The sequence below is a fragment of the Mauremys reevesii genome, linkage group 5 (genome assembly GCF_016161935.1).
Source record: "Mauremys reevesii isolate NIE-2019 linkage group 5, ASM1616193v1, whole genome shotgun sequence".
Lineage (NCBI taxonomy): Eukaryota > Metazoa > Chordata > Testudines > Geoemydidae > Mauremys > Mauremys reevesii.
In genome coordinates, this window is record NC_052627.1 from 89,161,030 (window position 1) to 89,183,710 (window position 22,681).

The window sequence follows — 22,681 nt, forward strand, 5'->3', positions numbered from 1 at the left end:
ACCCTGCTCAGCTCCCAGCAGCTAGGCCCATCCCTCTCAACGTCTAGAGAGAGACTGACTTAGCACCAGCCTAGCAGCCCCTTTATAGGCCAACTGTGGCCTGATTGAGGCATGGCCCCAGCTGAGGCTACTTCCCCAATCAGCCTAGGTTTTTCTCTCAGCCTCAGCCCTCTCCAAGGCTGCTTTTACCCCTCCAGGCAGAAGCAGGGTGACCACCCTGCTACACACTGCCAGGAGCAGCAGACACATCAGGACTCAGGGGACTGCCCTCACCCTAACCTCTGAAAACTTGTCTCCACCTTGAGTTGGGTTGCATGAGTAAAATCATTCTCTCCTTATTCAATACTAACGCCTTCTAGTGTTACTGCAGTTAGTTGCTTATGCTGGAGAGCCAATCCCTGTATTTGAATTGGGAACAGAATACTATCCTGATCAGCAGAATCAGAGCTGGAGCTCTCAAGTAGTGTTGAGGTACAGATGGTGAAATCTTGGTTCCATTGAATTCATTCGGCGTTCTGCCATTGATGTCAGTGGGGTCAGGATTTCACCCAGAATGTTCTCTGCTCAGGCAAGTCAACAATGAGGGTCAGAGTCTTAGCTGGTGTGAATCAGTGTAGTTCCATTGCGGTCACCAATCTATCTCAGCTGAGGATCAGGCCCTGAAAGTAAACAACATGTGCTTTTTCCCAGATCCAGGATGCAACAGTGTTTCTACAGTTATAACACAATGTGTGGTCTAGTGTGCATGGATTGGGAATCGGGACTCCTGGGTTCTATCCCTGACTGCTAAGAATTCATTGTGGGATGCTGGAATTCAGTTAACCTCTCTGCAGCTCACCTGATCAATCTATGAAATGGGCATTAAAAAACCCAAGGTCACATGGGCTGTTGTGAAAATGGATTAAATACTATGTAAAGCATTTTAAGATCTATAGAGGAAAGGAGTTATGTAAGTGTACAGTACAATTAATGCAGCATACTCACTGCTACAGTATTAATGCAGCTACCAATTACATGTACTGTGTTTTATAGTTAAGCTATTACTATTATCTGATGGACATGTCATGGTACTGTTAAACATCCTATTTGTTGCCAACAAACGTAATAATAGCTGGCGTTTGTGAACGTTTAACCCTAGAGCTAAGTCTCCTTTTCAGAGGACATGGGCACCTCAGAGCCCGTGTACCACTATCTTTCAATGCACTTCAGGGCTCCTAAATGCCTGTGTCATTTTTGAAAATGAGAGTAGAGCCTCTCCAGTCACTTCAAAGGTTATCCCTTGTTGAAATAGCAGTTTCAAGAAAATTATGGGAGCAAATTTAACATCTGAAACTAGAAAAAAACATCAGTTGACAGCATTAAGCTTCCAAGTCACCAATGGAAGACCCAGGATTGAGGGGGTATGGGGAGAATGTGATTGTTCACCTCTCAAACCTAGCTCGCCCTGTGCCCACTCACCCTTCTTCCCTTTCATGGTATCTTCCTCCCGTTTAACACTCTTGCTGGAACCCTTCTTCTCTCTTTCTTTCCTTCCTTCCCCTCCTCATTCTACATCCTGGGAGTAATCATCCTGCAGTCCTGCCGTGTATTTTTGTTTCTAGAAACACCACTCCTTTACGCAGCATGAGGAGCTCCCCACACCTCCAGTTCTACTTTAGTGGCACCTCTGATCAGTGCTCCCCTCTCCTCTGGAGCTGGCAGAGAGAGCGCCAGTCGAAGGACTCACTACTGCAGAACCTGACAGAAGGTGCAGGAGCCAGATGAGGATGTTCAGCAAAGCTGTACGGGGAGAATGGATTGGAATAGTTTCCTTTAAAACCAGGAATGAGTGCCATGGTGCAGCATGCCCTTGGGTGCTGGTTGTATAGGCTCAGTCCAGGAGGTAAATCTAATACCGACAATACGCTCTGCTAACCCGGTCTGAGAGAGGAATGTAAAGAGAGATTAAGACTATTGGTAAATCTGTATTAAGATTAAGACTTTCAAATTTCCATACATTTCCATTTCTTTTTAAACTATTGTAGCTTTCTAGTATATAGCTGTGGTAAGTAGGGTATGGGAACACAGTGTACAGTATGTATACAGGATACACAGCGATTGAGGGAATGTTCCATTGTTAGTGTCCAGGTTTATTAGGGTTAGTGGTTTGTATGGCATGTAAACATACAGTAGACCCTGGCTACCTGGATCCTGCTAACTGAAACTCTATTATCAGAAGGTTAGTTATATGTCCTGGGTGTTGCTGCAGTTTTCACAGCAGTTTGGTTCCAGGAATCTGGAGCACAGTGAGCAGGAAGCCAGCTGGCTTCCCTACGGCCAGTCAAATGAGGACCAAAGCAGAGTGAAGCTGTCCACCCACCAGCTTTCCCTAGGCTTGCCAGCTGAACTTACTAAAACCTTCAATTATCCAAAGGTTTTAACATTTATTAGTTTCTGTAAGAGGGACCACAATCCATGAAAAATATTAATATGGGTAGATATTTCATCCCATTTTAGATATGTGTGATGGATATGTTTATCTATAAACTATATCTATTATAGTGGTATTGGGTCATCTGTAGTATTTTCTCTATATAGAGTGTATAGTTAGTAGCGTGGCATAAAGTTATTATTGGGATGATTAAGTTGGTGGCATTACCCCCAACTCACAAAGCTATGAGTGAGTCAGGCAGGTCATTCTAAACCAGTGCCAACACAAATATACTGCACAAACACAAAATATATTTATGCCACATTTTAGAATAAAGCTACTTAGACCTTTTAAGAGGGTTATTTTGTTTGCCTGTTTCAGCTTTATTAGTTTTTGGTATTCCATAAATTGGATAGTCTGCTTGGCTGAGTTACCCTGTTGCCTAACTAAGGCTACCTGGTTTTTAGAATATAAGAACAGCCAGACGGGATTAGACCAACTGTCCATCTAGCCCAGTATCCTGTCTTCTGAGAGTGGTCAGTGCCAGAAACTTCAGAGGGAATAAACAGAACAGGGCAATTTATTGAGTGATCCATCTCTGGTCGTCCACTCCCAGCTTCTGGCAGTCAGAGATTTAGGAACACCCAGAACATGCAGTTGCATCCCTGAGCATCTTGGCTAATAGCCATTGAGGGACCTATCCTCCATGAAATTAGCTAAATCTTTTTTAACCCAGTTATACTTTTGGCTTTCCAAACCCTTGGCAACAGATTCCACAGGTTGGCTGTGCATTGTATGAAGAATTACTTCCTTATGTTTGTTTTAAACCTGCTTCCTATTAATTTAATTGGGTGACCCCTGGTTCTTGTTATGAGAAGGAGTAAATAACACTTCCTTATTTACTTTCTCCACACCAGTCATGATTTTATAGACCTCTATCATATTGCCCCTTAGGTACCTCTTTTCCAAGCTGCAAAGTCCCAGTCTTAATCTCGCCTCATATGGAAGCTGTTCCATACCCCTACACATTTTTGTTGCTCTTTTCTGAACCTTTTCCAATTCCAATATATTTTTTGAGATGGGATGACCAAAACAGCACGCAATATTCAAGTTGTGGATATGGATTTAGATGGTGGCCTGATGATATTTTCTGTTTTATTATCTATCCCTTAATGGTTCCTAATGTTAGCTTTTTTGACTTCTGCTACACATTGAGCAGATGTTTTCAGAGAACTATCCACAATGATTCCAAGATCTTTCTTGAGTGGTAACAGTTAATTTAGACCTCATCATTTTGTAGTCAGACTTGTATTTTCCAATATCAGCACTGAATTTCATCTGCCATTTTGTTGTCTGGTCACCCAGTTTTGTGCAACCTCTTTTTCCAGATCATTTATGAATATGTTGAACAATACTGGGCCCAATACAGATTCTACGGGGAGCTAGCTCTGAACACTGTGAAAACTGACCATTAATTCCTACCCATTGTTTCCTATCTTTTAATCAGTTACTGATCCATGAAATGACCTTCCCCTTATCCTATGACTGCCTGCTTTGCTTAAGTGCCTTTGGTGATGGACCTTGTCAAAGGCTTTCTGAAAGTCCAAGTACATTATATCCACTGGATTATCCTTATCCATGTTTGTTGACCCCCACCCAAAGAATTCCTATAGTTTGATTTAGGCATGATTTCCCTTTACAAAAGCCATGTTGACTCTTCCCCGATATATTGTGTTCATCTGTGTGTCTGATAATTCTTTTCTTTACTATTGTTTCAGCGAGTTTGCCTGGTACTGAAGTTAGGTTTACTGGACTGTAATTGCCTCTGTAACCTTTTTTAAAGATCAGCATTACATTAGCTATCCTCCAGTCCTCTGATACAGAGGCTGATTTAAGTAATAGGTTACACACTGCAGTTAGGAATTCTGTAGTTTCATTTCTGAGTTCCTTCCGAGCTCTTGGGTGAATACCATCTGGTCCTGGTGAATTATTACTGTTAAATTTATCAATTTGTTCCAAAACCTCCTCTAATGACACGTCAATCTGGGACAGTTCCTCAGATTTGTCACCTAAAAAGAATGGCTCAGGTGTGGGAATCTCTCTCTCATCCTCTGCAGTGAAGGCCGTGGGATGCAGAATAGTTTAGTTAGAACAAGCAGAACGTTTTCTAAGTCAAAGTGGGGTTAAGAACCTGCTGGTAACTCCTTCCAACACCATTCTAGCTATACTTTTCCTGTCCTCGCCCAGCTGCCTCGCCATCTGCCTTTTTCACTTCATTCTCCCACCCAGTCTCTTACTTTTCCCCCTATTTAGCCACTGAAGGCAGCCTGGGAGTATCCTGTGGGCCCATTTCATAGGCACTGACTTTTTCCTTTGCCAAAGGGTGCTCAATTGTCACTCCGCCCCCAGCCCAACCCTCACTCCACCCTTTCCTCTAAGCCCCTGCCTCTTTCCGCCCCCTCCCCCAAGCGTTCCCTATCCACACTCCTCCTCCTCCCTCCCAGTGCCTCCTGCATGCTCAGGAAAGCTGATTATGGCAGCTGGGAGGGAGGGGGAGCAGTTGATCCATGGGGCCACCAGTCTACAGGAGGCTCTGGATGGGAGGGGGGAGCTGGCTACCAGTGGGTGCTAAGCACCTGCTAACTTTTTTCCATGGGTGCCCCAACCCTGGAGCACCCAAGGAGTTGGCACCTATGGCCCATTTCCCTATTTGGGAAGAACAGTAGAGCTTCTCTTTGCAGCTAGATGAAAAGAGCTGAGGAGCAGCTTGACGATCTGCTCCCCAGTGTGCAGGCGAGGGCCAGCCTGTTTCTTTAAAGGAGAATAGGGAACAGGACTTTGGAATATAGAGAGAGGCAGATTTCCTTCCTGATCCCTGGTCAGCTGGAAACCAGTGTAGTGGCTGGGGAACACATTCTGCCCTGATAGGTAACTCCCTGGGAAATATGGGCATTTACCAGTTTCAGGCCCCCATAGATGGGGGAGGGGGAGGAAATAAAATTTGCTTTTAGCATTGATGTCCTGGGTATAAAATGCTGGAATAAAGCACTCTCGGTGGAGTTAAATTAATGAGCTGAGTGTATGTGAGACATCCAGAGGAATAAAACAAATGCAGTTTATTCCAAGCTATTCTATAGCTGCTGAAATACAGAATGGGTTCTTGTTACTACACAGTGTATGCAGGGGTTCTGTAGCCATCTGTATTCTGTCACACCAAAGTAACCATGGGTCTTAATCAGTGGGAGTTGGGTAAGGCCATCAAGTGATACTGTCAAACCAGCAATTCTACCAAATAAAGAAAACCATCATTTGGTCAGATGGCTTTAAATATGGTCATGTTACTAAAGAGGTTACCTGTCTGGGAAAAGTATTTTAGGGGTATCAACCAAACTACAGAGTAATGCAATTTATATTACATAACTATTAATGCCTATTATGCAGTGCAATTTAGTGCATGAATGTTGATGGCATTTATTATGCAATTAGGTGGAGCACATGTTTAGGAAGCATTTCAGGAGCTAATCATGATTGCTCACATGATCTGGCTTGAACCATATGATGGACTTCCTCTGTATAGATAGAGCATGCATTTGTGAAGTAGTTAGCCTCTGTCTGTTGATTTTGCCACAACTCATCCTTGTACTTGTAATCTTAGCTTGTGGTTTACTCATGGTACTGTCTGTCAAACGTTGATTTTATTGAACCATATAAGAAATAGGAACTTTGAATTATTTCTTATACCAGTGGTGGAATATTTTCAAATTATTGACCATTTAAATTGTGCAAGCAACACCACTAAATCTCATCAGAAGTACTACATATTGTCAAGGTAAGTCCATTTATATTTATATTTATCATACTGTGAGTAACAACTATAGTAAAAGATGAACTGCAACTTTTATTTTCTCATATTTCTCTTCGTTCTGTACCTTTCCTCCTTTTCCCTTCCTTCACCCCACATGTCTTGTTCAGGTGCTCCTAATATTCTTAAATAATTTATTTTGGGGCTGAAATTTTCCATCCAGGGTCTCAGAAGTTTAATTTTATATTTGTGAAAATGTCAGTAAAATCAGTTCAGGCATTTTGAGAAGGGTGTGTGCACTCATGAGAAAGAGAATGTTTCCGTATGTTCTGATCAGAAATTTTGTGTACAAAACTCAACAAACCAATTTCTCCAACTTTGTTTATTTTCTACCTTTCAATGAGATCCATAGAATAAGCCATGTTTCAAGGAAATTGATTCAGTGCTATTTAAGTTACTTCCAGGCACAGTATGGATTTTGTCAGGTTTCATAGCTTGATCTAAAGCTTAAAAACTTGCAGGTAGTAACTTGCAGTACTGTGCTATTAGGATTTTTTTGCTCAGTGTAAAGTGGCTTCAGTCACTGGGGGCACTGTGGAGATCCATGTTTATTGATATTCATGTTTGATTCCTGATGTGGAACAAAAAACAAAATTTCAAAATTCTCCAAGAAAAGGAATGGAGCTCTGGCTTTAGAGCAGTCTGCCTGGTTGATTGCCCTTGAGCCACGGACCCTGGAAGCCCTGGGATCCCTACCTCAGAGGCAGTCCACCAGGCAGACAGCCAAGGAGCCTGGCAGGCAAGCTGCCAGAAAACCAGGCAGGTTTCTGATGTATTCCGGCAGTTAGGGTTTCATTGGATTCCTGCCAGAGTCGTGTCAGAACTTTGTTGAAATTGAAAAATCTCTACTAAATGTTTTGATTTTTATGAATGGGCAAAACTTACAACAAAAATTTGTTGGAGTTTTGCTGAGCAGCCCTAGTATGCATACTAGGAATTGCGCTTTAAAGATCTGAATGAGAGAAAAATTTATTGGTCTAAACATCAGGGTTGAAATATTTTGTTGCCCTTGGAGCAATGGTTCAGATCTAGGGAGGGTTGACTCAGCCCTTCAGCCTATAGGTAGATAAATTGAATTCTATGCAATTTACTGTGTGAATTTTCCAATCAAGAGCTTAAAAATGAAAGCACCCCTCTGTTCTTTGTAGATATTAAAGAGTGTGTGGTGCATATTGTAAGAGCAGGGGTCAATGTCTGATGGTTTTCTACCACGGTTGTACAGTACCCCAAATTCCAGTTGGCTGCTTCTATCCATGCCTGAGGTACTGAGGTTGGGTGACTGAATATGCAAAGTATGTCAATATGAAAGGTGTTGTTTAAATGCAAAGGAGCATTACAGGATATGTTACTGTAAAATGCTGAATTAGGATGGCCACTCACAGGAAAATGCTTTGTTTCATAATGAATGTTGCTTAATTAGAGCAATATTAGAATCAAATTAACTAGTGTCAGACAGTTATTCTGGTATTCAGCCAGATGTCCAGTAAGCATGAAATTCTTAGTTGTGGTGTTTTTATACATAAGTTACAAAATAACCGTTAAGAGGTATGTTTTCTTGTGTACTTAATTAATTTGACCCTCTTTGGACTGACAGTGGGGTTTGAATCCTGGAACTACAGTGCAAAATGCATGAGTCACTACAATTTGAGCTAAATGAGTAACTCTGCGTTATCTGGCAGCTGTAATAAACTTGCACTCTCTTATGGGGACCAGCCACTAGTTAGGGACAAAGATCCACATTCCCCTGGTGTTGGTTGTACTTGTTTAGTCAAGGGCAGCTGGGTTCAGGAGTCATGAAACCAACTGAATCTGAATGATGGAGTTTACAAACGCAACTAGCAATTATTACCCCCCTTTGCTCCTTCATTTAATAGAACAAACATTCAAAATACCCAACAGCAGCTACAAAAAATAAAAATAAAGGAAATTTCCATTTCAATGGAATCTAAAAAAAACAGCTCAGTATTAAGACTATCTGCAATGACTAAAGTCAGAAAGCTGATGTTTTCATTCAGCATTTTAGAACCATTCTCAGTTAGGGTGACTCTTTCAACTTTAAATATTAGTGTGGTGTAAAGTTGTATAAAACTTCAAAAACAGAATAAGAAAAAAGAATCTCTTCTTCTGCAAAGCTTTCCAGCGTTAATCTCCTGGATGATACTGTCCTATCTTCATCTGCTGTTTATATCATTTTCCAGAGTATCACCTCAGTGTGTCTGATATGTTTCTGTTTAATTGCATATGATTTTTCTATGTTTATTATTTATCTCAGCAAAGTTCAGGCTCTGTTGTGCTAGGTGCTGTACAGACATACTAAAGGACAATCCATGAGCTGCAACATCTACACGGCTATATTTAGCATGCTAGCTGGAGCCCTGCTAGCGCAAATCTGTGTACCTGTGCTTGATGACTCTCTCCCAGCTGGAATATAGATGTGCCCTCTACAAGTTGAGTCCTGCAAACACTCTCTCATGCAACTAGTCCTGTTAACTAGGTACAGGAATAAGGTTTTATATGATCAGGCCATTGGGGCCCAGGCCTGCTCCCATGTTGAAGACAATAGCAGAATTCTCTGGGGGGAAATACTAGCCCATTGTAGTCAACAGGTATTTCCCTATTGACTTCAGTGGGGCCAGGATTGCACCCTCATTATTTTCAGTGATGGAAGATCTGTAAAGTCCTTGAGCAAGAAATCTTGGGCCTGATTATAATCTCACAAATGAGATCAGAACGAAGCCCGCTGTCTTTTAGCATGATTGTGAAGCATCGTCAGTGCTTCTTAATCATGTATTGTTTATTCATTGCAATTAATGAAAAATCACCCAATATTTGAGTCATTGTTTCAGAGTAATTTAAAATAACATTTTTCATTTAAACTTATTGGTTAATTTTCACACATATTTAAAGAGAAAATCAGTGACACTAGCTTAAAATCATGCCAGTAAAAAAGACATGAAGTGAATTATGGAGGTTATGACAACACAATACTATAAATACAAACTACTGTAAACATCACAGACTAATTCCTCCCTCTCCTGGAGTCTTTTAGGCAAATGTTTTCCATACCTGAAATACCAAAATAGGTGATAAAACAATCACAATGTGGCCTTTAATAAGAGATTATATTATCACATGAGCAGACCCAATGATTTAACAGGCCTGCTTGTGTATATAAAGTGATCACAGGTAAGCCATACAAGTTTAATTTAGTGTTCTGATTTTTTGCACAGTAGCAAGTACTTGCACTTATATATACTTTCGACATTCAGGTATAATAGCCACACACTTATTAATAATTGTAAACCAGATGAAGGAAAAGTGTACTGCATAACTATGGAAAATACATATGATGGGCCCAGTGGAATCTAGGGATGTGTGGGGTGTAAATTAGGACAGATTTTTGTCTCATGTTCTCCGTTTATTTTAACCATTTCCATAGTATCCATACCATTGTCTAATATAGCAAGAGATCAAGTCATTTCAGTCAGCACAATACTGTGTACTGAATCTGCTTACAAAGGGTACGCTAAAGAAATACAGCCAGTAGCACTTCCCCTAAATTTGACACAGGTCATGTAATTTCCATGGTATACCGCTGCCTTCAGTCTCTACCACAGGAGTCTGCCAGTGTATCTTAACACACTGCCACTTTAGAGGACTGTGTCAACTAGACTTCTTTGCAGTGGGTCTTGTTGATCTGTCTTACTGCACCAGGATGTGGCCTTAGGGAAGCAATGTCTCTCTCTCTGTTGTCACTGTGAAAATAATCTCAGTCACTTAGAAATATAATACCATTTCCAGCTGAACCTAATATGAACTGGATAACCCTTTTGCAGGGGAGAGAGAGAGCATGTTCTGGGGATTAGAGTAATAAATTGAGAGTCTGGAGTGCTGAATACTATTCCTTGCTCTAACACTTAACTTGCTGTGTGCCTTTCAAAAAAGAGTGCTGGGAAAGTCACAGTGTAAGGCAGGGAGCCTTAAAAACCCCCATCACAAGAGAATGGGACAAGGGTCCCTGCCCAGAGACAGGTGATGGCTGGATACCTGAGGCCTGACTGGGCACTCCTCGGGTGGACCACAGAGTGGTGGAACATACAGGTGCAGTTATCCTGAAACTGAGAGAGTCAGAATTTCTGAAAATAGAGCCTATTTATTAAGGGGCCTGAATATGAATTTGCGTGCCGAACTCTAGGCATCCAAGTTTGAAAATCTTCCTCTCCACACTCCCTTGACCCTTGGATGTTGCAGTTCTTTAAATCTTTCCTCATAGTCAATCCCTCCAGATCTTAAATTCCTTCAAATATATCTAAACTTTTTGGTAACGCAGTGTTCAGAATTAAGGCCCCTATTCAGCACAGCACTTAAGCATGTGCTTAAGTGCATTGATTTCAGTGGGACTTAAGAGCATGCCCAAGGGTTGTTCTGAATTGGGGCCTATATGCAGTAGGCCATGGGGAAGTCTCACCAGAGTCTTAGACTGTTACCTCTATGCTCTGTGATGTGATACCTCAGAATATGGAACCCAAAAGAGCTTTGACTCTTTTGGAGGGATGATTGAAGGTGGGATAGAGGAGTTTAAAAATAGAAACACAAAATTAAAAGTTACATTTATGTTTTTTCTTAATCAGTCCTGCAGCAGCTAGCTAGTGCAGCATTTATGGTAGGTAAAAGGTACTCTTATGTAGAGAGAGAATATCTGTAAAATCTTCATATAATTGGAGAAGTAAAAAATTGAATTTCATGTTTGTTGGGTTTGGTCAATAAGCAAGACTCCTGATGGTGGTGCTTGGCTGTAAGATATTTATATGTGCATTTCTCTGTAGTATATACTCATGCATCCGACGAAGTGGGTATTCACCCACGAAAGCTCATGCTCCAATAGGTCTGTTAGTCTATAAGGTGCCACAGGACTCTTTGCTGTAGTATATAGTGTTATACTTCCCTTTGGACCAATATATGTTTTGCATTTTTGTAAAAGTAAATGTATAGTTTGTGAAAGGGGCTGGACTGACAGCCCTGAAGACTGAAATTGTCTGGTTTATTCACAGAACAGGTGTAGCATGGGCAGTGGCAGCAGTATGCAACCCTTCCTCAAACCACTCTAGTAATGTGCCTGAGACAACCATGATTTAGAGGCTTCATCTCTAGGGGTTGGAGGGTAATTAATTCTTCATGTTCAATCCCTGTTGCTTCTGGGACTGCAAATAGGGTGTCCAGATTTGGTGATGACACGTTGCCACTAGAAACTGGACTGAGACTGACAGCTATTAAATAAAAATACAAAGGACCTATTCTCATCTCATGCTGGTGTAGATCAGAAGTAATTTTTCTGAAGACAGTGGAAGTACACACATGTAAATCCAGTGAAGGCAGATCATAATTTAATCCCTACAAATATTTTCTGCCCCAAAGATCTATCCTTCAGATCTCTATAAGGAGATAGTCTTACTCACTAGTTGTTTGAATTATAATGTTTTATGTCTATTGTTCTTTTCTTCTATAGCTGAGGCAATGTTTAGAAGAAGGGTCCTAAAAGTTTATTAGTGCAGAAAAGTGCAGCATATGATATGAGCATAGTGCTAATTCAGAACATAACTATTTTCCTTTAAATCTACTTTACAAGTGGCTTCCCATTCTGTGTTGGATTGTGCAGGGTGGGATAACCCTTATTCTTAATGATATTTCTACATGCAGTGTCACGCTGCTCTGCCTTCACATGCTGCTGCTTTATCACTGCCAAGTTTTCCTGTAGGGAAAAAATAATCAGCTGACTTGCCTGCTTTAAACTCAGGTGCCTTAGAGAAGTTAAAGTTCTCAGACTCTGATTTTATGTTGTTGTTTTTTTTAAATATTTTTAAGCCTTTCGTTCTTGCAACCTTCTCCCCTCTCCTCCCTATTCCCCCCCCCCTTGCAGGAATACCTTTTTTGGAGGGGGGATGGTAAAGAACAGCAAGAAAAAAATAAGTTATAGGGTTAACTCATTTTCTTATTTTCCTGCCCTAATTGTGCATTCTTTCTGTAAAAATCACTAAAGCATTTTCTTACAAGGCACAGCACATCCAGATAAATCATAAATGATGTTTTAAAACAGCCACCCCAGAATGTAATTCTTTGTAATTCTTTGGCTTTTTCCTACAGGTTTGCTGTCTTGCAGAACTTGCTGATATTCTTCCAAATAGAGAGCAGTTTTGATTTGCTCTGTTTTGCATCACATCAGATCTTATCATGAGTCAAAAAGATTTGTCAGAAGAAGCTGAGGAGAGCCCTCAACCCTTATGTATCACCTGTGGCCAACCACATTTACCAGAAGAGAACCACCTGTACAGCTACACAGAAGAAGTGGATGATGATCTAATATGCCACATCTGCCTGCAAGCTTTGATCCAGCCACTGGACACTCCTTGTGGTCACACCTACTGCACAGTCTGCCTTACAAACTTCCTAGTGGAAAAAGACTTCTGCCCTGTGGATCGCAAAAATTTGATTCTACAGTCTTGCAGAAAGTCCAACATACTAGTAAATAAACTCCTCGATAAGCTAATGGTTAGCTGCCCTTTCACAGAACACTGCTCAGAGGTTTTGCAACGTTGTGACCTTGAACAGCATTTTCAAACCGGGTAAGTCCCACCCCAACTTGTTTTTTGCTTGCTTGCTTGTTTGTTTGTCTGAGAAGGGACTGAAAGCAACAGTAACCTGAAAGGAGTCCAACACACTCTGCTTATAATGGACAGTTAATTTAAACACAGATTTCTCAAATTCAGCCCTGATATACAGCTCACTGTATTCAAAGGAGTTAAGTTAGGGCTAAATTTGGCCCATTCTTTTTAGTATATTCTTCTTCTCCTCACTACAACAAACAAACTCAAATACACTAAGTTCTTTTGGGCAGTATCCTGGGGCTGATCAAGGAGGATATCTCCATGGTAAGTTGTACAGTAAAAGTTTGTATTTAATAATCCAAAATGATCTTTGAGTTATTAGGAGTAGGGATATCTTAAATATTTTGTAGTTGCTATATGGGGGGTATAAATTGCCTTCTCTTTCTTTAAAAGTTACCTATATATGAAACTGAGAAGAACTTATCAAGTAAAATGTTCAAAAGCACTTCAGGCCCAATTTCAGAAATGACTTAAAACACTTAGAAGCCTAAATCCCATTGAAAGTCAGTGGCACTTAGGCTCCTAAGTCACTTTTGAAAATGATACTTAAGCTCCTAAATTATATAGGTACTTTTGAGCCCTTTACCTGTGACCTTCAGTGATGCTATCCTGCTCTATACCACCCGAGGATCTGGCCAACTTTGTATTGTCAAAAGTGAAAGACATTTTAAAATGTGGGCCCCCAACATGCATGTGCTTGTTCCTTGGTGTTTATGCAACCATAATTTGTGGCTACATATTGGTCACATGTACTTCTGAAATTAGATTTCATTTCTCACTGTGATGGTGTCTTAAAACTCATGATTTAATCACCTCCTTTTTTAAATTTCCTGGTTCTGATTGTTTTTTTGATCAGCTGTGGTGTGTTCTATGTTGTTTTTTAGCTTTCTCTCTCTTTCAAGAGGGATGGGTTAGCAATGTCACATCAAGTTTTAACCTTTGGCCAATACTCTTATCTGAGGCATGAAAAAAGTATTAATAGTTATAGCAGTGAACTAACCATGGTACTCCGGCTGTATAATACTATTGCGCAACTTTGCTGCTCCTCTACAGTAAGTGTATTTGATTCAAGACTCTGTTAGTTGGAAAACTCTAGTTTAGGGGTCGGCAACCTTTCAGAAGTGGTGTGCTGAGTCTTCATTTATTCACTCTAATTTAAGGTTTCGCGTGCCAGTAATACATTTTAACGTTTTTAGAAGGTCTCTTTCTATAAGTCTATAATATATAACTAAACTGTTGTTGTATGTAAAGTAAATAAGGTTTTAAAAATGTTTAAGAAGCTTCATTTAAAATTAAATTAAAATGCAGAGCCCCCTGGACCGGTGGCCAGGACCTGGGCAGTGTGAGTGCCACTGAAAATCAGTTTGTGTGCCGCCTTCGGCACCTGTGCCATAGGTTGCGTACCCCTGCTCTAGTTCCACCAGCCTCTCTCTTCTCCACAAGTCATGCAATTTGTGTATGTATTTTGGATACCTCTCAACTAGATCTCAGTAGAACTGCTGATTGTATAACTATTGTAGGCTTCTCTGCAGAGGAGCCCTGTCAATAAACCTAGCAAAGACCAAACACACACCCAGTAACTTGGTCACTACAGATGCCCGAAAAAGCATCTACTAACATGTCATAGTGGGTCAGAGACCTAAGAGGTAGAGGGTAGATACAGTTTTCATTTTCCATAAGATAATTAAAACATGGTGTTTCCTAGTCATTATTTATTTTTGAATTTTAATGAACAGTTTTTACATAGAGGCAGAATGAGCTCTATTCTATGGAGTAAGTATAGGGCCAGAATTTAGGATCTCATGATTCCTAATATCCACTCTGATACTGTTACACAGTGTGGTGTGGGACAAGTTACTTGATTTTTCTATTTATCTCCATTTCCCCATTTGTAAAATGGGAATAATGATACTACCCAACTTGCAGGAGATGTGTGTTGTGCATGGTGATTTGACATTATAAAATACTAGCAAATATTATTGCAATGATAATTACCAAATGTCAGTGGCACACTCAGGGGGCGGGGGGGACAGATTAGATAGATAGATAGCTCAGTGGTTTGAGCATTGGCCTGCTAAACCCAGGGTTGTGAGTTCAATCCTTGAGGGGGCCACTTAAGGATCTGGGGCAAAAATTGGTCCTGCTGGTGAAGGCAGGGGGCTGGACTCGATGACCTTTCAAGGTCCCTTCCAGTTCTAGGAGATTGGTATATCTCCAATTATTACCTTACCTTTAGCTTCTTCATAGAACATAAGCCTCTGGCCCACCTGACCTGGATCCATCAGAAAAGAGAAGAACTGGCTCAACAGCATGTGCCTACTTCCTTTCTCCTGCCCTGCCTGGCCAAGTAGACAACTTCTACAGGTGCTCCCCGAGGTTCCAGCTTGGCAGATCTGGAGAGAGTGGGCCTGTGGGGAGACAGTATTGGCCAATCTAGTGCTATCTTTCCCTGACCCCTGAAATCTGTGGGCCAACCCAGTACAACTTAATGCTGAACAAGTCATTGAACTGGTTCCCCCTCTGCATGTGGAACCCACTCTCCTCCCTGAGGATGGTTCTATGGGCTGAGTTAGAATAGAGCCAGGGGCTAGATAAAAGGTAGGAAGAAATGCAGAGAGAGCAGGGCCTCTTTGTGGATGACACTTGGGTGATCTGCAGTTTTTGAGGGACAAACCCATTGCACTTTCCATGAGGTCATGAGGCAACCCACAAAAGCACGCCCCTCCCCAAAGTAAGAGTTAAGAGGAAACTTCATGAGTACCAGCTGGCTGAGTTTCCTTGCCCCTACACCAGAATGACCTACCTAGGGGACTTTCAAACCCTGTATTTGTAGATAAAGCATATTAAGTGTTTAGATACAACCATTTGGTAATTATCACTACCACTCTTTGTTGCTTGTGACTACTTTAGCCCAGTGAGGTGCAGAAACCCCACTTGCAGTCTGAATTCCAATCCATAATAGTACAGGAGACAAGAAGGGCTGTGTGTGCTTCAAGCAAGGAATCTGTCTCATCTAGGCACAATGCAGATTGAAATGACAGTGTTCTGTTTAGCACTGGCAAATCAATGGCGGGGGGGGGGGGAGGTGTGTGATTCCGCTAATAAAGTAGTCTGATGCTTGTGGAAGGAACAACTCAAACCCAGACTGAAATCTCCACTAAATGTGACTGTTGTTCTCAGTGAATAAATCAAAGTGGATTCTATTAGAGTCATCTGTGTAGCCAGCTTTTGCCACATTCTTTTATAAATCAGTCTCTGGCCAATTCTTTTTCTCGGGGAGAAAATGAAAGTTCCCTCCTTTTCACAGATGAGATCATTGATAGGACAAGGTGAGTTTCCTGCGCATTTATGCTTGTGCTTAATAAGAGAACTTTAATTGCTTATAACTGGAATCCGCACAAACATGCATTAAAAACATTCTCATTTAAAATTGGTTATTTGTATTATTTAAAAAAGACAGAGAAGATGTGTGCTGGGTTCATATTTAAATTACCTTTGCACAAAAACATTTAGCTGAATATTGAGAATTTAGATTGGTTATTGATTCCAGTTCAATCAGTTAAGCTCCTTTGTGGCATTTTACTTTAAAAAGGTGTGGTCATCCTACATTGCTTGCTTTGGAGCTGCAGGGGGCGGGAGGGAGGTTCATTTGCCATGTTGAGACTACTACACCCTTCTCTGATGCAGTTTAGCTCATAACCCATCTGCTTCTAGCCAGTGATGTAAATGTACCAGCTGCTTCTGAAGAACCACTCTGAATACTGCAGGAGGCAGGTCTCTTTCCTGTGCATCAGCCTGCTCTGCAGCATAAGTCACTATCTCGCCAACCATGCTGTGCTGTCCCTAAACCCTCACATCTACCCATCTGAGAATCCGATCAAGTAATCCTCTTACAGGTCAATGATTTTTCAGCATAGCTTTGTTTAAGGGATTTAAATTTGATTCATAATGTGCTACCAATTGCGTTGAAATGGAAAGGCTCATTTAGAAAGGGTTTGGCTGACAAGCTTGAAGTTCTGTGTCCCATCAGCAGGCAGAGAAAAAGTGGGAAGGAGGAAACCTAGCAGCAGTGCCAGCCCTACGCTGAAAATGAAGGCTCTTCTGTTACTGGTCCTACCTTGGCTAAGTCCTGCAAACTACATAGACAATGTGGGCAATCTGCACTTCCTGTACTCAGAGCTGTGAGTACTCACAGTCATGCTGTTGTTGTGGTCTCTGTGTGTGTCTATGTATTGTCTTTTAAATGGAGACATTCTCGGTATGCAATACCTGTGTGTGTGTGTGTGTAAACTACAAAGCATCTTGCCAAGGGCTTAAAACAATGCCACACACAGCCTGCATCTGATTGGAAGGACTAATAATAGCAATACTTCTCTAGTGCTTTCCACTTTTGAAATATGGAAGCAGCTGAGACAAGCTGAGTGAAGCAGTCTTTCTGTCTCCTTGTCAACTTTGCTTTTCTGGACTGGTGTTTCTGATTGTTGGGTTTTTTTTTTCCCCTTTGTGTCTCCTTTTCTGTTCATAAATAGACTCAAACAGAAGATGAGAGTAGAGCATGGGATCACAGATACAAATCATTTGTAAATCACTGTGTGTGTGTGTGTGTGTGTGTTCTCTGTGTAAATCGGCACATCTTTGGTAAAACACCCCATCGCTGAGAACACTTTCCCATATATAAATCACTTATGAGAGAAAAGAAATCCCCCATGTTTGTGGTTTTTGCCTATAGCAGAATGTTATTTTCTCTATAATATTGCCTATTTTAAATGTAATGATCCACATTTATATCATCTGGTGTGTTAAAAACATAACTGACCTTGCCAAAGCTTACAATAAATAGTCTGTCACTTCATGCGTGGTCAATAAATGATGCTAGTTTAATTAAAGCTTAGACGCAATGGTAATAGGCGCTGTTTAAATGCAGATAAATATAGCAATGCATTATAAGAATATTAGCAAATATGGTCTCAAGTAAAATAAGTTTTATTAATTTCAACATGTTGCTTGAGATGAATGAATGAAGTAACTTATTTTGCTAAAGAATGATAAGGTAATTACCCTTTGAAGAGGAATTGATAAGAACAGTTTTAATTCACAGGGTGTGTTTGTGGTTGTATTGTCTCTGCTCTCATACTAAACTCATAGCGTTTGAGATAACAAAAAGTCCGCTTTTGAAATTCTTGTTTGATGTGCATGACAGCAATTAATAATTCAGTAATTCTTTATGGTGCTACTCAGGATTTCTATCTGCCATACAGTCTTTTTTTAAATATTAAAAAGAATGTGACTTAGACAACCCTAGCCAAAATGCTAAATTAAAATCAGGATTGTGCTAAGAATGTTCATTTAAAAAAAAATAAATCACTTAAGCAAAGCAAGCCTAGAGAAAATCTAGCAGAAACCGGAGCAGATGAACATTTATAATGGAAACAATGGCATCTGGGGCATCCAGTTTCCAGGAAAGCAAACTGATGAGATTAATCAGAGCTTGTGTACACACACACATACACACACGTACACACACACACGTACACACACACACACACACTTTTCTTGGGGAATTCTGGTTCATTGGCTTTACAGGGATAAAGGGCTACTATATACAGTAGTTATTCATCTCCAATTTACATTAACCTTCCAGCCCACAAATATGTTAGTCACCCTATTTAGCTGTTCTTGTAGAGAGACACGGTCTTTGCCCAGTGGCTCTGGAATTGGACGTGCATCTCCAGTTATGAGTAATGGGAGATGTTCATCTATTCCCCTGGGAACTGGACTGAAACACAACCCAGCCACAAAAGAGTAGTTTAAATAACTGAGGATAGGGTATGGATTGTGTGACTGGAGACTACCGGTATTTCTTTAACATACAGGAGCATTGGTCGGTATCTTCTCTCTTTGACACAATTCAAAAGGACATCGGGCAGTTTGTGCTAGTTTTAGAATTGGCTGCTGTAATTTTTCCTCTTTGTTTTTCCGTGTTGGCTACTGATGGATACTGCACAGTCAGTGACATACTCTGTTAACATACAGGTTGGATTCGAGGCCCATTGTAACATCAGTAGTTGAAAGAGAGAAATGCTGTTTTCAGTCCTGTTTAATCAGATTGCATGAATTTTTTAAGCCTGCTGGTTGCTTTTAGGGTTACTTGGACACATTGTCCAGTGTGTGTTTCTGTATTCTTAAAGATTTGTCTGTTTGACAAATTGAGTATCAGTACCCTAGACAGTCTACAGGCTGTGTGGGCAAGTTTTTAACCCCCTGCCCTTTAGTGGGCTAGGCTGGGGGAAGGCAATATTTTTAATCCCTGACACAGACAACAGAAAGAGTTAGTCCATCACTGCATGCAACAGATCAACTTGTGGGTGTCACTGGGAATTAGATTGCAATAAGTGGAAATATTATTTACCACCACCTACACTTTTGGGTGCAGGCCAATGTAAGTATTGAACTTGTTCAGAACTCACTTTATTGGCATGCACCAAAAAGGCATCATCTGAGGGGGCAAGATTGGACAGGAGTGGCTGCCAAGGGAAGAAATTAGTGCACTCTGAGCATGAGTTGCTATTGGTGTGAGGCTAGATGAAGGTCTTGTGAATGTCCACATTAGACAAGAGCTAAGGAATGAAGCAGTCAGGAGACTCCCTCTTCCTCCCTGTCTCCTCTTTTGTATATCACCCTGTACTACCATAATTTACTAAGTACTAAACTGCAAGAAAGCCGCAACAGCAGAATGGATGATCTTTTGGGGGTGGAGATCGTGATACAGCCCTGATTCTCTTCTGGCCTCTAGAGAGAGATGTTCTTGAGCTATGGAGAGGGATTGGCTGTCCTCTTTCAGCAGAGTAGAGGAGGAGCAAAGATGGGGAGAAGGTTATTGTAGAGCACAGAGCAGAGAAGCCTTAGAGCTCTCCTTTCTGGGATAGATGAAGGAGGGGATATTGGCGAGAGGAGTGTCAAAGGGGCTTGGGATCCTTCATCTGGGACCATGTAGGTGGGAAGATAATGGTGCAGGTGTTGGGGAAGGGGAAGGGGGGTCCCTAAAGCCCATGAGACGCATCCTCTCTGGGATTTCCCTGGGGTAGAGTGGGGAATATTGTCATTTTTAGCTCTCTACTTTTTTGCAGTTTGTTCAAATTAGGCAAAAAATAATATTTGGTAGTTACAGGTATTCTCAGTGAGCAAATGTCGATCTCCTGTTAAAGTCACAACCACTGAAACCACTTCCCCAGAGAGGATGTCCCCTCCCCTTAGGACACATAATACATATTGCTCTAATTTTCCAGAATATTTGACAGATGTTCAATATTATTGGGATTTATTATTAGATCAGATTGCTCCATCCTGCAAAGAAGCCCTTGGGATAGTGCCAGAAGGGCAAGCCATGAAGTTTCCCTTGCCAAGTCTCCTTTCCATGTTCAGAGGAGGGAGCTTGTTTATCCCAGCAGTGTGGGTAAGGGGTTCAGACACACAAGCCCACACAACCCCTGACATCCATGCAGGGGGAGCCATAGGAGACCCAGGCCAGCTGCATTGTTTTGCGGATCCACTCCCTCTCCTCTACTTCCTGGCAAAGCAACTCAATGGAAAACTTTTTTGCATTTAGATAAAACATAGTAGCACTGTTTTAAAAATGGGTCCAAGAAGTTCTTCTGAATGAGGATGGATTTCTTATTCATTTGGAAACAAAATATGTGTACATCAGTGTAAATCATGTAATAACATGAAGCCATTTTACAAGAGCATTCCTTAAGTAAAAACCATAAACTACTTGTGGAGCCAATGTAAAGGCATCAAAAAATCTGGCCATGACTAAACCTGCTAGAAATAAAATAAGGGGAAGGACGGTCCAGTTGGTGGGAATTGCTTGACATTTACCTCTGAGGAACTGCTTTCAGCCATGCAAAGAATTTGTTGGTTTTAGCCTAACTTGACCATTTAGTTCGGCTGGTTTGGCAGTCTGTGTGTTCAGTAGAGATCCAAGACTGGAATAACTGTTGTCAGGATTGAGTGCTGTGTGGTAAAGTTTACACAGCATCTGGTTTTACCCAATGCCATTAATTGACCAACTTCAGAGCATCAGTTAATTTGAACCCAAATATTCTTTAAATCTTAAATCTTCAGTTTTATAGCTGAAGTCATGGTTTTTGACCTGTTTCTTGTGTAGTGCTGAAAGTTAATTTGCATTCTTTTCTGCCTTTGCATTAGAAAGTCAAGAATAACCTCACCAAATTAACTGGCTTGGGTTTCCCATTTCATTTTTTTCGGATAACTATTTTCTTAACATTTAAAACAACACTCTGAGCTTTATGGGTTCTCCATTAAAATTAGTCCTCCAAAAGTTTCTCTTTCATCAAATTGAAAAACAAACACAGCTGTCTTCTAGTTTCCTTGGATACATTTCATGTATCGTAAGCACAGTTTGGATCAAGCTACTAAGAGAAGGAGGACTTCCTTGCATAGTGAGAGATGACCGTTAAAAATCATTGCACAACTGATTTTCACGTTTTCAATAAAGATCTTGTATTTGTGCATGCACAACTTGCCAATGCAATGGATAGGCTCTGATCCTACAAAACTTTACACATGTGGGCAACTTTGCACCTCTGAGTAACCCCAACATGAATGAACTTACTCTTGATCCTAAAGGTTTGCAGGCTCGAGGCCTAACTGTTGCACTGGTTAATTTCTGCATTGTACATTTTCAGTGTAAGTCTTTGTAGCATTGGCGTTTTGGGGCTTAGTTCTGCAAGATGCAGAGTACTCTGGCCCCATTCAGCACAGCACTTAACCCCAGATTTAACTTTAAGACCGTGAGTGCCCCCATTGAATTGGGACTACTCACATGCTTAAATATAAGCGCACATGTGCGTTACAGGATGGAGCTCTGCGGGGCAGGAGTAACGCGCCCATAGTGCAGTACATATTGCATTCACTGTGACAGAATTTATAAACTCAAATCCCATTCGTACATGGGTGCTAGTGCATCAAAAAATTGTGAATGCCACTGACATAAATGGCCTGGTTCAGGAAAATTTGTCCCAGAATTAAGATTTTTGTTTTTTTAAAGAACAGAAATATAATGCAGGCACAGGTTCAAAAGAAAATCATTCTTGAACAGAAAACACAAGAACCTTTAAATTGAATTAATAGCCCAAAACAAATTCAAATAACCCTATTTCCAGTGTACTAGAATTGGATGGATCACAAGAAAAACAAAACTGAGGAGCAATAAAGAGGAAATAGCTAATTTTTTGGACTGTGTTTGTTACCCTCAGATGTACTCTACAGCCTTGCAAAAGGGGCTGTGCTGGAAAGTTGGTGACTTTGGTAAAAAAAAGCTCTCCAGTCTGTTTGGTCCTGTAGACTTCCTGTCTCTGATATCTTCTTTGGGCCCCCGCTGATCTGGATATTATCTTCTGGCTCTAAGCCCTCCACTTAGTCTAAGCAGCTACTGCAGGATGGATGAGTAACAGGGGCTGGAAATGTTCAGCCTCCCTTTTTATTTCTCCCCAACCCCTTCACTAGAGCAGTACACCCTCCCATTAGTTATTGTTCCACCAAACTCCTGGGATCTCTTACAGTTTCCAGCAGCTGTTGTTGTCACTTCCCCCAGCTTGAGGGTGATGACCCCTACCTGGTGTCTGGCCCTACTCTCACTCTCCCTTTCATTCACCGCGGTGTGTCTTTCCAGTCCTGGTCTCTGCTTAGTATCTGTTCTGCCTCCTTAACTTGATTTACCCGCTC

At 41.1% G+C, this 22,681-nt stretch overlaps 1 protein-coding gene across 7 annotated transcripts in view; it reads left to right on the top strand.

The window, feature by feature from the left end:
• LNX1 (ligand of numb-protein X 1) overlaps window positions 1-22,681 on the top strand; it is a 234,837-nt gene that overhangs the window by 140,871 nt on the left and 71,285 nt on the right. For 4 of the 7 annotated variants that reach the window (XM_039542575.1, XM_039542576.1, XM_039542582.1 and 1 more), the window contains one exon: window positions 12,493-12,892. In XM_039542575.1, coding sequence (XP_039398509.1) covers window positions 12,493-12,892 — 400 coding nt within the window. Of the gene's footprint in view, window positions 1-6,038; window positions 6,240-12,413; window positions 12,893-22,681 lie in introns of those variants that run through there. The other 3 variants (XM_039542577.1, XM_039542579.1, XM_039542580.1) reach the window with 2 other exon arrangements.